The sequence below is a fragment of the Rhizoctonia solani genome, chromosome 1, assembly GCF_016906535.1.
Source record: "Rhizoctonia solani chromosome 1, complete sequence".
Taxonomy (NCBI): Eukaryota; Fungi; Basidiomycota; class Agaricomycetes; order Cantharellales; family Ceratobasidiaceae; genus Rhizoctonia; species Rhizoctonia solani.
The window spans coordinates 3340430-3355083 of NC_057370.1; the positions used below are offsets into that span (position 1 = coordinate 3340430).

The following is a 14654-nucleotide window of genomic DNA, read 5'->3' on the forward strand; positions in this document are numbered from 1 at the left end:
TGAGACTTATTGACTGTCATAGCAAATGCAACTTGAACTGGAAATTGGTGCCTTGAAAGTTGGAAGCCAAACTCAGTCTCTGTGTCAGAGCCAACAACTACCACAGGGTAAACCTAACTAGCTAACAGCCCAGAGGGACTTAAGTATGGGCTAGTAGGATCTAACAGAGCTCAAGGCAGCTGCCAGATAAGGGGTTGGACAAGACCAATGTAGTAAGAGTGCACTATGCTGTTAAGACAGCTAGGCAAGGGACCTTTGACAGGGACTGGTATACTCTCAGGCAATACTCTTGGGTGTATGTCTTAAGTTAGTAGGTGTGGATGGGGATAAGAGGTTGAGTTCTGAGGCTTAAGGCTCTCAGAACCCTCCTTATATATTCAACAAAGGTAGGGAATAGTATATACAGTAAGAAACACAATAACAAAGATAAGGTCACATGATCTTTGGTCATGTGATTAGATCACATAATACACTCTCAGTGCTTAAATAGCATAAAGATGCATATATCCATAAACTTTCACAAAAATAGCGCATATATTCACTATTTCTTTGACTTAGTGGATTCTCAGGTGGTCACACCTCTAGGACATGACACTCTGGGGGAGTTAGAGAGATCCTTGGAGTGAATACAGTGTTCCCTGTAAGGTAAAGATCAATAATACTCAAATTGATTTATATAAGTTACTTACCTGCTTCAGAGCCTGTGAGTAACCAGAGCTCCAAAACACATGATACTATGCAGGTTACAATGCCATGGGTTCCATTGCAGACATCTTGTGAACAGGCTAATTTGCATAGTATCATAACAGGACAGCCTTCTTTGAGTTCCAGATCTGAGAGTGGAATACTTCCAGAGCTCAAGAAGTTGAGATACTCTGTTGACAATGTCCCAAGCCTCTCATCATCCACTGCAGCCTCATAAATGACCTTGTCAGCACTGTGGAAGATCTGCATTTCCCCTGGAAATTTTCTGAGAATTATCTTGTTCAGGATCAAAACATCATCATTCCAAGGTGTAAGGATAGTGCAACTACAGAAGTATTCATCATTTAGCTGAGGGAGTTGATCAAGGTTCCCATAGATCTTGTTAATTAAGCTGTCTCTGCTTTCCACTAACATGGACTGCTTGAATGCAGTTTCAGATGAGCTGGTCCCCTGGGGAATTTGAAGGCCTTCACCAATTCCTAAAAGCCTAGTGGCAAACTCAGCCATCTCTGCATCCCCATGCTGTAGGCGCATATTACGGGTGAGCCTCATCTTCTCCATGCCAGCCCAAAGTGGTGACTCTTTGAGGCATGCTACAACAGTCTGCTCTGGTGCTCCCTTGGGGATAACAGGTAAGGTTTGGTGGAAATCTGCTCCAAAAACCACAGTGATACCTCCAAATGGCTTGTCTGGATGATATGCAATGTCTTTGCAGGTGTGGTTAAATGCCTCAGCACAGAATCTATGCTGCATAGGTACTTCATCCCAGATGATTAAATCTGTACATGCAATAAGGGCAGCAAGTTCTGAGCGCTTTGAGATATTGCAAGTATTGTCCTCCTTGATCTCAATTGGGATTTTGAAAACAGAATGTGATGTCTTCCCTCCTGAAAGCAGCAGAGCAGCTATTCCAGAGGACGCAACACATATCACAATTTTCCCTTGAGCACAGAGAGTAGTGCATAAGGTCTGGTACAGGAATGTTTTGCCAGTCCCTACAGGTCCATCAAGGAAGAATGTGACCCCAAGATCATTTTGAACTGAGGCAAGTACTTGGTTGAAGGCAGCAAGCTGTTCATTGTTAAGCTGTTGTTGAAGCTGATCCTCCAACCCCTCAGGCTGTGCATTGCACAATGCATACTGCTCCTGGATGAGGTGGTTTTGTTCTTGGTTGATCTGATCCCAATTCTGTTGGCAGGTTGGCATATTGTCGTAGACACAATCGATACCAGGGAATTTATTCCCATTTTCTCGAATTTAAACGAAGACAATCGAAGAACATTTTCAATCACGTGACATCGGCGCTTATATCATACGCTAAGCGCCGAGCCACGTCCCCATCCGCGCTTATCTCAGCACACGTAGCCACCTCCACCTGATGACATCATTATGACATGTCAGTGACACGTATGCATGAGTAAGGCCGACTGCGGAGCGGGGTTCTTATTGGATTACATATTGGATATGATGTATTTGTAATTAGTCACTCTGTAGAATATATAAGGAGGCCAACCAACCATGGTAACACCCAGGTCGATTACCTCTTGTCGCATCCACATACTGTACGAGGCCTTACAGCCAGTAAACACCTAGGTACACGCCTTAAGCGTCGTTCTCACTGTACTCACGTAGCTCGCCACCGCCTTATAGCGCGTGGATATCGTAGTTAGGTAGTTTGTCGTCGTAGGTAGCACTCCCACCGCCTTAAGCGGTTTCTCACTCAGTACATACGGCCACAAGCGCCCGCTGCCTCGACGCCCCTTAAGGACGTCTAGGACACATATTGACATCCTGCATATTTGATCCAGTCTCAAGGACTAAAACTTCAACCAGGTAAAGACCAAAATCATAAGCATCTTGTTGTAGACACAATCAATACCACGGAATTTATTCCGATTTTCTCAAATTTAAACAGAGTTAAACAGACAACATTTTCAATCACATGACTTTGGTGCTTATATCATACGCTAAGCGCCAAGCCACACCCCCATCCACGCTTAATCAGCATACATAGCCACCTCCACCAATGACATCATCATGACACATCAGTGACACGTATGCATGAGTAAGACCAACTGCAGAGCAGGGTTCTTATTGGTTATAGTTTTGCATATTATACATTTGTAATTAGTTCACCTCTGTAATATATAAGGAGGCCAACCAACCATGGTAACACCCAGGTCAATTATCTCTTGTTGCATCCCAATACCGTACAAGGGCCTTATAGACCAGTAACCACTTAGTACCATGCCTTAAGCGTTCTTGCCACTGTACTTAGGTAGCTCACCAATGCCCTACAGCATCTTGTCACTGTAGATAGTAGTTAGCACGTTGTAGGGTAGAACCTTGCTGCCTTAAGCAGTGTATTGTATTAGACACACAGCCACAAGCACCTGCACCCCTCAACATCCTTATAGATGTCTAGGACACATCTTCATACAAGGCATGTGGACAGTTCCAGGGCTCTTGACTTAGTTTGTATCTAACATCATCACAGATTTGAGCACAGCACTGAATCCATAGCTGTCCTGGGTCCATAGGATGGCAAGCAGTTAAGATGACCACAAAGAGGCAGCACAGCTGCCTCCCAGTTTTATACTGGGCAGCTTCTGCAAGACATCTAGCCCACTCCTCATCACTATCCAGTAGTCCTTGTGCAATGCAAGCCTCTTTGAAAATGGGAAAGACTTGGCCTTCAAAGGTACAGAGGCTCTCAAAGGAAGTGGGGCCATGTGTTGTACACCACTATAAGGTGGGTACGCGCTGGTGGGAGCGGGCGCTTAAGGCCGTACTACTACAAGCAACACTAATCTAACTAACTAGCTAGGCTATACTACTGCCACTTATGGCAGACTTCTACTACTATCTACTGCAAAGGGGCCTGAGGCCTGGGAGGTGTGATGAGTGAGTATAGGGGGTAACTTCTGAGAACTACCAGGGCCGGCTACTTAGCTGGCAGACTAATCCCTCCTCAATGAATAGAGACAAGGTAAAATCAACTTGGGATCTCCAAGCAATTTTCCTGCTGTATATATAGACAAAAGGTGCACTATTTACATGGTCTGTGCGCGTGAGAAAAAGAAGTACAGGGTGGAAATAAGAAGCGTGGATTTCTCCTAAGCGCCCTTGGCACGGCATCTTGGCGCAGCATCTTGGCATAATAAGCGCCGAGATCACGTGATTGAAAAACATAAGATAAAGGGTTTGTAAAAAATAGTAAAAATGTCAGAAAAATCGTCCAAATTCAGTGGTATAGTTAAGGAGGTTGTAACACCATGCACCACAGTGAGAAGAGTTCTAAGGTAGAATGTGTCACAAACAGAGGAAAATAGAATTAGCCAGAATTGAACCAGCTTGACCACTAAGCCATAGATCCCTGTTATTACTCTGCTGACAACCCATGATTACACCTGCTACCCCCCAAATTTGGGCTTGGGCCAGCATACAACCTGTTAAGAGTTGTGTAAGTACAGGAGTAAGAAAGAATTACTATATACAAAATGTATATGGGAATAACTAAGAACTAGTATTAAGAATCAGAATATATGCACAGAATATATGCACAATATATGCTAGGTTATCAGGAATAACAACTCCTAACAAATAGTCTAGTAATTATGATGTGCAGGTGGTTGGTTATGTATATTACCTCAGACTAATGTTACTTAAGCCTAAGTGACTAAGGGTATGTATACCTAAGGTCTCTGGGATAGTACCTTAAGTAAGAGGGTTACCTGACTAATGTACAGGATTTATAGGATTTGCCTAATGAGTATAGGACTTATATATGCTTAAGTAAGACTTAAGACTTATGGGGTTTACCTAAAATATATCTAGGATTTATGAGATATTGTAGATAAAGCTATCTACAATATAGGGGGTATGGTGGATTGAAACACTATCACTCAATCACAACAATCCTTACAGTATTGTTGCACTATACTCAATGTTGAGCTCAACAACTGTGACAGTCAAGGGGCACAGGGTTGCAGTAAGTACACTAATATGTTACCCTGTGTCTGTTGGGACTAGCCTATGGTCTTAGTGCGCCAAATAACCTCCTATGCTATTTACAGTGAGTCAATCACTAAAGTAAATGCGCAGATAAGCTGTTAAAGGTTTGTGTGTATATGTCAATATATAAGAGTAAAAGTAGGATGCATTAGAAGCGTCTTCCCAGGGTCCTTTTATACCCTGAGAAGGCACACAAACAAGTATATACATGATTGATACCAAGAGGGGGTACAGGGGGTACATGTGGCAACTGAAACACTTGAGGGAGCCAATACTTTGGTACATAGTAAACAAACAACAGATCCTAATATTTGCCCCAAGGAAATGTTTGCCCCAAGGCAGTATTTACCTGTGTGGGTCCTTAGATGTCCCAAGGCTAAGTGTTTCATCCTTGGAGTAAACAGTCCCAAAGGTATGATACCGCAGTATTGGGTACTGACAGTAAATTGGGCATAACTCTGCCAAATGTTGTCCGTTTTGGGAGTTTGACCCAGCGTTCTGGAGCGCACAAACAGCCACACCTAAGCACAAGCGATTCGGCAGTGTGGGATGCCCGGGTCATGGAGAAAAGGCGCATTTAGTGCATTGGCGCTTAAGGGCTGATTAAGCGCCAGAGCACTTGCCTATGTGATAGGGGGGATCCTGAATATTTCTGTGTGTAGCCACAAGATAGAATCTTGAATAATGAATACTACAAACAGGAGAAATATTACTTGTTACTGTTTATCTACTCAGCTGAATTTATATATATTTAAATGAGTGAGAAAACAGCATATATGCTAAAGATATTGCATATTAAGGGTATTCCTGAGGCTTATAGGTTTTGCAAAGGTTGCAATTTAGTAGAGAAACCTTGAAAACCCTAGTTTGCATCTTTATCTCATTTTATTCACTGTAGTATTACTTGTGTAATGAATAAAATAAGTACAGACACAACCACTTGTACTGGTCATGTGACCATGTCCACAACAATATGTATTGCCTATGGGGGATGAAGGGATGACTAATGCCCCTACATCAATGATGCACAACATGTTGTCTCAACAACACAACTTCAGATTACCATTTATGGTAACCCACCTTCCTAATTAGGAAAGAGATGTATCTTGAAGAAGACTTTCAAGACAAATAGAGACTGAGCAACTTAGACTTGCCAAAAATGGCAATCCCCTTTCCAAATTAGGAAAGAAGATGAAAAGGATGGATGACTAAGCTTAGTCAGCTGAACTATGATGAGTCAGCAGTCAAGTCACATGATCAGCTCACAAATGACAAATCAACTATGACCAAGCACAATGACAAATGCTTAGTCAGCAAGTGTTCAACTCAGCTACAAGTTACATGACTGGTGGTTATGAATGATTAGTCACCAAGTGCTACCTGCACTGCCACAATCACATGATGATGGTTGTGCTCAATCTCAAGGTAAAACCAGGCCAGATTGGGGAGTAGGATTACCATATAAGGAAATTGGATGAGTCATACTTATATTGTGGCTGTGCATGCCAAGAGTATGTGTCATACTTAAGCAGTGTTCCACATGATCATGTGCTAAAATAGAACCAACTCATGGGATTCACTAATTGAATGCTCAGCAATGGAGATAAACTTTTGACCTCTCCTGACCTGCAATACTTTTGTTGCTCAGTGTAGGATATCCCACAGTCTTTAGAAGGCTGCATATACTCACATATATGCAGCCAGAACTGTCATTACTCTAAGGGCTCATGACTTAGAGACTGACAGTACACCAGGGTCACATGACCTCCCCCTCTCCAGTCCTTTATCAAATACTATACTAAACTACTACAGATTTGAGGTGGGGGGGGGATGACATAATCTCTTCTATAATAATATAATATTCAGACCTTGCCTGCGGCTAGGGGGGCAGGGGGAGTGCAACATCCCCCAGCAATATATATTATTCATATATCACTGTGCATCATATATAGTATATATATCTTTGACAGTGGATATATATGGTAATAACCTTTCCAGATATGGGTTATGACATGGAGGAAAAACTTTTGGAAGTAATTTTGGAGGTAGACAGGAAGATAGGACTACCTAAAGAACCAGAGCCAGAAAGAACTGAGACTGAAAGGAACAGTGAGGAAGAAGATGGTGATAGTCTTCATCTCTCTAGACAAAGACAGTCCTCTTCAGCCAGAAGAACCTCCATTACAAAGGAAGCCAGACTTAAACAGCCAAATGTCTTCAATGGGAAAAGAGGTACTGAAGCTAAAACATTCATCATGAAGATGGAAATGTACATCAAAGAGTACCCTGGTAACTTCACTGATGAGAGAAAGATCAGGGCCACCTTAACCAATATGGGAGAAGGTGAACCAGTCAAATGGGCCAGTCCCCTGATGCAGAAACATCTCACTGATGAACCTCATGAGTACCTTACCTGCTGGAATGCATTCAAAGCAGCATTCCTACTCAACTTCAGTGATCCATCCAAAAGGGATAGGGTTATTAGGGAGATCAATAGCCTAAAACAAACTGGATCAGCACAAAGTTATGCCAGTCAATTCTGAATTTTAAAAGAAGATCTTGATTGGGATGAGAAAGCTCTCATTGACACCTTCAAAAAGGGACTCAAGATCAACCTGCAGTCAGAATTGATTTGCATGAAGATCACTACTCCTGAAATTGATAACTACTCTTTGGAGCAAATCATTGAAGTAGCCATCAGGACTGATGACATTCTTCAACAGGCAGCTTCAATCAGGGACACTACTACACCACCTAGTGTCCTAAAGAAAGGAAAGACCAACAACTATAGGCCTACAGAGAGGTTCCCTTCAGAGACTTCTCTGAAGAGAAGCCAAGCAGGTGAATGCCCAAAATGTGGGAGCAAGACTCACAGGATAAAACAATGCCCTGAGAAATTCTACAAACCTGACCTAGTACTAGGAAAGATAGGGACAGAGAAAAGGATAGAGGAGGATTGTGAATCCATAGAGTCAAAAAACTACCAAGGGCCCCTGTAACCATATCAGAGACCCCCCTAGAACCCTCAGAGGATAGTGATGAAGTGTATATTATGAAAAGAACAAATGATACTCTATCCACTTACACTTCCATTGAGGGAATCATGGACCCTATTAAAACACTTATTGACTCTGGCTCTTCACAAAACCTCATGGATATTACCTTTGCTAGGAACCTCAAGATTCCTCTGATTGAACTTCACTCCCCTAGGACAGTTATAGCCATTGATGGGAAAGAAGTAGAAGAAAAAATCCAATACAAGGTCATTTTAAACCTTATCATTGAAGAAAGAACTTTCAGATGAACCTTTTATGCTATGCCACTAGGAGATACTCCACTCATCCTAGGTCTCTTTTGGCTAAGAGAAGCCAACCCTACCATCTGCTGGAGGGATTTCTCATTAAGCTACAAGGATGAGGAACCTATGAAAGGAAAACTGGCAGAGATACTGGAACTCCCTTCTGAGATAGAAGACTTCCAAGATGTATTCTGTTATGGATATGACATTTCTTCTTTAATCTGTACTTATTTTATTAATTACACTAGTAATCTCACAGTAAATAAATGAGATAAAGATGCGAACTAAGGTTTTCAAGGTCCCTCTATCCAATAGTGACCTTTACAAAACCTACAAAGCTCAGGAATACCCTTAATATGCAATGCCTTTCGCATATATGCTGTTTTCTCACTCATTTAAATATATATAAATTCAGCTGAGTAGATAAACAGTAACAAGTAATATTTCTCTTGTTTGTAGTATTTATTATTCAAGATTCTATCTTGTGGCTACACACAGAAATATTCAGGGTCCCCCCTGTTGCATAGGCAAGTGCTCCAGCGCTTAATCAGCCCTTAAGCGCCGACGCACTAAATGCGCCTTTTCTCCATCACCCGGGCATCTCACACTGCCAAATCACTTGCGCTTAGGTGCGCATGTTTGTGCGCTCCAGAACGCTGGGTCAAACTCCCAAAACGGACAACATTTGGCTGAGTTATGCCCCATTTACTGTAAGTACCCAATGCAGAGGTATCCTACCTTTGGGACTGTTTACTCCAAGGATGAAACACTTAGCCTTGGGACATCTAAGGACCCACACAGGTAAATACTGCCTTGGGGCAAACATTGCCTTGGGGCAAATATTAGGATCTGTTGTTTGTTTACTATGTACCAAAGTATTGGCTCCCTCAAGTGTTTCAGTTGCCACATATACCTCCTGTACCCCCTCTTGGTATCAATCATGTATATACTTGTTTGTGCGCCTTCTCAGGGTATAAAAGGACCCTGTGAAGACGCTTCTAATGCATCCATTTATCCACTCTTATATATTGACATATACACACAAGCCTTTAACAGCTTATCTGCGCATTTACTTTAGTGATTGACTCACTGTAAATAGCATAGGAGGTTATTTGGCGCACTAAGACCATAGGCCAGTCCCAACAGACACAGGGTAACCTATTAGTGTACTTACTGCGACCCTGTGCCCCTTGACTGTCACAGTTGTTGAGTTCAACATTGAGTATAGTGCGACGGTACTGTAAGGATTGTTGTGATTGAGTGATAGTGTTTCAATCCACCATACCCCTCATATTGTAGATAGCTTTATCTACAATATCTCATAAATCCTAGATATATTTTAGGTAAACCCCATAAGTCTTAAGTCTTACTTAAGCATATATAAGTCCTATACTCATTAGGCAAATCCTATAAATCCTGTACATTAGTCAGGTAACCCTCTTACTTAAGGTACTATCCCAGAGACCTTAAGTATACATACCCTTAGTCACTTAGGCTTAAGTAACATTAGTCTAAGGTACTATACATAACCAACCACCTGCACTTCATAGTTGCTAGACTATTTGTTAGGAGTTGTTATTCCTGATAACCTAGCCTATATTGTGCATATATTCTGTGCATATATTCTGATTCTTAATACTAGTTCTTAGTTATTCCCATATACATTTTGTATATAGTAATTCTTTCTTACTCCTGTACTTACACGACTCTTAACATATTCTCTGAAGAGCTCTTTAAACAACTCCCTCAACACAGATCCTTTGACTGCTCCATTAACTTCAAGGAAGGAAGTGAACTTCCAAAACCTGCTAAAGCCTATCCCATGTCTCCAGCAGAGTCCAAAGCCATGAAGAAATATATGGAGAAGGAACTATTGGATGGGAAAAGTAAACCAAGTCACTCTCCTATTGCTTTCTGTGCTTCTTTGTGAGGAAAGCTGATGGGAGACTGAGACTAGTAGTGGACTGTGGGAAGATCAATGATATCACCAGCACAGATCAATTCCCCATGCCCTTGCAGTCTGACCTTCTAGAAAAGGTCAAGGATGCCAATATTTTCTCCAAACTTGATCTGAAGTCAGGATACAATAACATCAGGATCAAGGCAGGAGAGGAATGGAAAACTGCTTTCAGGACAAAGGATGGTCTCTTTCAGTATTTTGTGATGCCTTTTGGCTTGAGAAATGCCCCTTGAATCTTCCAGAGGTTGATGAATCATATTTTCCATGACATCATTGATGTGTCAGTGATTATCCACTTAGATAATATACTGATCTACTATAGGAATAGAGAAGAACACACCAAACATCTCAGGGAAGTACTTAGAAGGATCAGGGACAACAACCTGTACCTGAAACTTGCAAAGTGCCTATTCCACACCACTGAAGTGACCTATATTGGCATTGTGATTACCCCAGAAGGTATCTCCATGGAGAAAGAAAAGATCAAGGCAGTACAGGAATGGAAGGAACCTAATGTTATAGAGTAGGGTTTTAGGGACTATGTAATTAAGTACAAAATATAATAAAGTGATTAATAGATCAGTTATCTATGGATATAAAAGGCAATAGACTAGCTATATAAGGGTAAATTAGGTTAGTAATCAGGGTGATCCCTACACTTAACAAGTAATCAAGCAATTACTGCAGATACAGGTGGTTGGTTATGCTTATACCTATAGTATGAAAGTTAGTATGTATTGAGTCTTAGTTACCTACTACAATTTATCTGGATTTGTTAGTAATTTATTTGACTGAGATTGCACTCAGTTAAGGTGTATATGCCCCTCTCAAGGCCTTAAACTCTCCCAACTGACTTACTCAAGAGGTTCAGGGTCACCCTAGAGCCTTTCCTAGCTACCCAGTATCTGTTGGGACCTTGCTAGAGGCTATATGCGCCAAGATACCTTACAGGTTAAGTTCAGTGAGCTTAAGAGGCCAAGAAAGCAAAATAAGACACTCTAAACTAAGTAAAGAAGATCTAATAGATCTTCAAGTTCACACAAGGGGTAAGAATGGGATGAAAAGAAGGTTGTATTCAAAGGGTCTCCCTCAGGAGGTTTATATACCCCAGAGGGAGAACAAATAACTATATACATGATGTACCAAAGGGGAAGTTACATGAGAGGTACAGTCTGAGCTATTTGATACATAAAGACCAATTAGTCCCAATATGTCCTAGTGAGATAGACCCAAGGCTATTTACAGAATGTTCTAGAGCATACATGACTAAATTACATTAGTGTGAATACTAAAAATAACCTTGAGGCAAGGTAGGATCTCATAGAAAAAGCTAGAAACTTAAATGGTTAGTATCTCCATCAATTTGGCTTAGAATCAGGCAATTCCTTTTTGAGAAGTGAGATGCCGGAGCCTCCAACCTATTGGTATTTGTCTGCATAGTAATATGCCTATTTCCTGCCGAGATATCGGCGTTGGCGCGCCCCGCCGACCTTTGGCGCTTATTTGCAATTACTAAGCGCCGGCGCTTGCATGCTTACTTGCACTTGTTCTATGGTCTATAAGTACTGTTCCTACATATAAATGCATGATACAAAAATTGCTATAAATCATAGAAATAATAGTATGACCACTTTGCATAATCAGACGTGTATATATGCAAGCGCAATGAGGAAATAAAGTATAAAAGATCTTGTAGCACCCCCAGTTTCCAAATATAGTGTCATGACCCAAGAGGCATGGACACAGATACCCTAATATTCTATTATCATTTTATCTAAATTTTACGAATTATATGGACCAGGGGATGTTCCCAACATGACCACAGGCCATGCAGGACTCCCCTGGCAGAGCAATCAACATGGAATGTGAATGGTCCCTTTGTTTAGCCTGTTAGCTTTGTCCTCTGGTTACTTAGTTACCATATGTCCTTAGTTGCATTGTTCTATTGTTCTCTTAGTTACCCATACCTTTGTAGTATGTCTTCTATTGTTCTCTTAGTTACCCATACCTTTGTAGTATGTCTTCCATTGTTCTCCTTTGTACTTTACAGTTCCCTTGTTCTGTATGATGTATATAATGAAGGGAGAGTTCTGGCATTCAGACCAGAACTTGACCTCCTGTCAATCTACTGACTACCCTCCCCACTCTCCTGCTCTACTCTAAGGGGTCTTGTGCCATATTTGGCAAGTAATCTCTCTATCTAAAGTGTTGGTTGCAGTCTTCTGCTTATCCCCAAAGCCAGCACTGCCTCTTTAGGCATATATCCCATTCTTCATTAGTCAGACTCTGACATATAGTAATCTTCATGCCCATATTTGGATAGAGCAAGTATGATTACTCCAGTTTGCACTATTCACTATTGGCAATTGGGGGCGCATATGTCTAAATTAGTCATTCCATAACACCTAAGACTGTAAAGCAACTGCAGTCTTTCATATGATTTGCCAACTTCTACAGACACTTTATCAAGGACTTCAGCACTATTGTAAAACCCCTAACTCTACTTACCAGGCAGGAAGTAAAGTAGAAGTGGGGTGGAGCTAAACAGCAAGCCTTTGATAGAGTCAAGGAGGAAATTGGAAAGGACCCAGTATGTTATGGATATGACATTTCTTCAATAATCTGTACTTATTTTATTAATTACACAAGTAATCCTACAGTGAATAAAATGAGATAAAGATGCAAACTAGGGTTTTCAAGGTTTCTCTACTAAATTGCAACCTTTGCAAAACCTATAAGCCTCAGGAATACCCTTAATATGCAATATCTTTAGCATATATGCTGTTTTCTCACTCATTTGAATATATATAAATTCAGCTGAGTTGATAAACAGTAACAAGCAATATTTCTCCTGTTTGTTGTATTTATTATTCAAGATTGTTGTACACACAATCAATACCAGGGAATTTATTCCCATTTTCTTGGATTTAAACAAAGTCAAACGGACAACATTTTCAATCACGTGACTTTGGCGCTTATATCATACACTAAGCGCCAAGCCACGTCCCCATCCGCGCTTATTCATCACATGTAGCCACCTCCACCTATGATGTCATCATGACACGTCAGTGACACATATGCATGGGTAAGACCAACTGTGGAGCGGGGTTCTTATTTGATACAGTATTGCATATAGATGTATTTGTAATTAGTCAGTTCTGTAATATATAAGGAGGACAACCAACCATGGTAACACCCTGGTTGATTACCTCTTGTTGCATCACACATTGTACAAGGGCCTTACAGCCCAGTAATAGTTACTTAGTTACACGCCTTAAGCGTTGTCCTCACTGTACTCACATAGCTTGCCGCCGCCTTACAGCGTGTGGTCATTGTGTCAGAGCCAACAACTACCACAGGGTAAAGCCCAACAAGCTATTGCCTAATATAGGACTTATCAGCAAGTGGGATCTAACAATGCTCTAAGGCAATTGCCAGATGAGGGGTTGGACAAGACCAATTGAGTAAGAGTGCACTATGCTATAAAGATAGCTGGGCAAAGGACCTTTGACAGTGACTGGTATGCTCTCAGGCAATACTCTTAATTGTATGTCTTAGGGTAGTAGGTGTTGGAAGGGATAAGAGGTCAAGTTCTGAGGCTTAAAGCTCTCAGAACCCTCCTTATATATTCAACAGAGAAGGGGAAGAGTAATTACATGTACAAACATCATAACAAAGATAAGGTCACATGACCAGAGATAAGAAAACAAGATCACATGACTAAAGGTCATGTGATGATATTACATAATAAGCGCCCAGCGCCTAAATAACATAAAGATGCATATATCCATAAATCTTCATGAAAATAGCGCATATATTCACTATTTCTTTGACTTAGTGGATTCTAAGGTGGTCACGCCTCTAGGGCATGACACATTGTAGATAGTTAGCTTGTTGTTGAAGGGTACCCCCTTGCCACCTTAAGCAATTCTTTGTATTAGTCACACGGCTGCAAGCACCCGCACCCTTGACGTCCTTACAGACGTCTAGGACAAAGATTCTATCTTGTGGCTACACACAGAAATATTCAGGATCCCCCCTGTCACATAGGCAAGTGCTCCAGCACTTAATCAGCCCTTAAGTGCCAATGCACTAAATGCACCTTTTCTCCATCTCCTGGGCATCTCACACTGCTGAATCGCTTGTGCCTAGGTGCGCCTGTTTGTGCGCTCCAGAACGCTGGGTCAAACTCCCAAAACAGACAACATTTGGCAGAGTTATGCACCATTTACTGTAAGTGTCATAAACAGAGGAAAATAGAACTAGCCAGAATTGAACCAGCTTGACCACTAAGCCATAGAGCCCTATTATTCCTCTGCTGACAACCCATGATTACACCTGCTACCCCCCAAATTTGGGCTTGGGCCAGCATGCAACCACTTGTACTGGTCATGTGACCATGTCCAGGACAGTAAGTACCCAATGCAGCAGTATCCTACCTTTGGGACTGTTTACTCCAAGGGTGAAACACTTAGCCTTGGGACATCTAAGGACCCACACAGGTAAATACTGCCTTGGAGCAAACATTGTCTTGGGGCAAATATTAGGATCTGTTGTTTGTTTACTATGTACCAAAGTATTGGCTCCCTCAAGTGTTTCAGTTGCCACATGTACCTCCTGTACCCCCTCTTGGTATCAATCATGTATATACTTGTTTGTGCGCCTTCTCAGGGTATA

At 41.4% G+C, this 14654-nt stretch overlaps 2 protein-coding genes across 2 annotated transcripts; one reads left to right on the forward strand and one right to left on the reverse strand.

Moving 5' to 3' along the window:
* Positions 1-605: 605 nt before the first annotated feature.
* Positions 606-1911, reverse strand: RhiXN_04618 (ATP-dependent DNA helicase PIF1; the record flags this gene model as incomplete). Its single annotated transcript, XM_043324435.1, has 3 exons — positions 606-638; positions 690-701; positions 748-1911. The coding sequence occupies 3 exons, from the start codon at positions 1909-1911 to the stop codon at positions 606-608; spliced, it is 1209 nt and encodes a 402-aa protein (XP_043176854.1).
* Positions 1912-6719: 4808 nt separating this feature from the next.
* On the forward strand, positions 6720-10504 carry RhiXN_04619 (Retrotransposon-derived protein PEG10; the record flags this gene model as incomplete). The annotated part of the gene is made up of 5 exons (XM_043324436.1): positions 6720-7242; positions 7273-7560; positions 9745-9903; positions 9954-10170; positions 10306-10504. 5 exons carry the CDS (start codon positions 6720-6722, stop codon positions 10502-10504), a joined length of 1386 nt encoding a protein of 461 aa, XP_043176855.1.
* Between the last annotated feature and the right edge of the window lie 4150 nt (positions 10505-14654).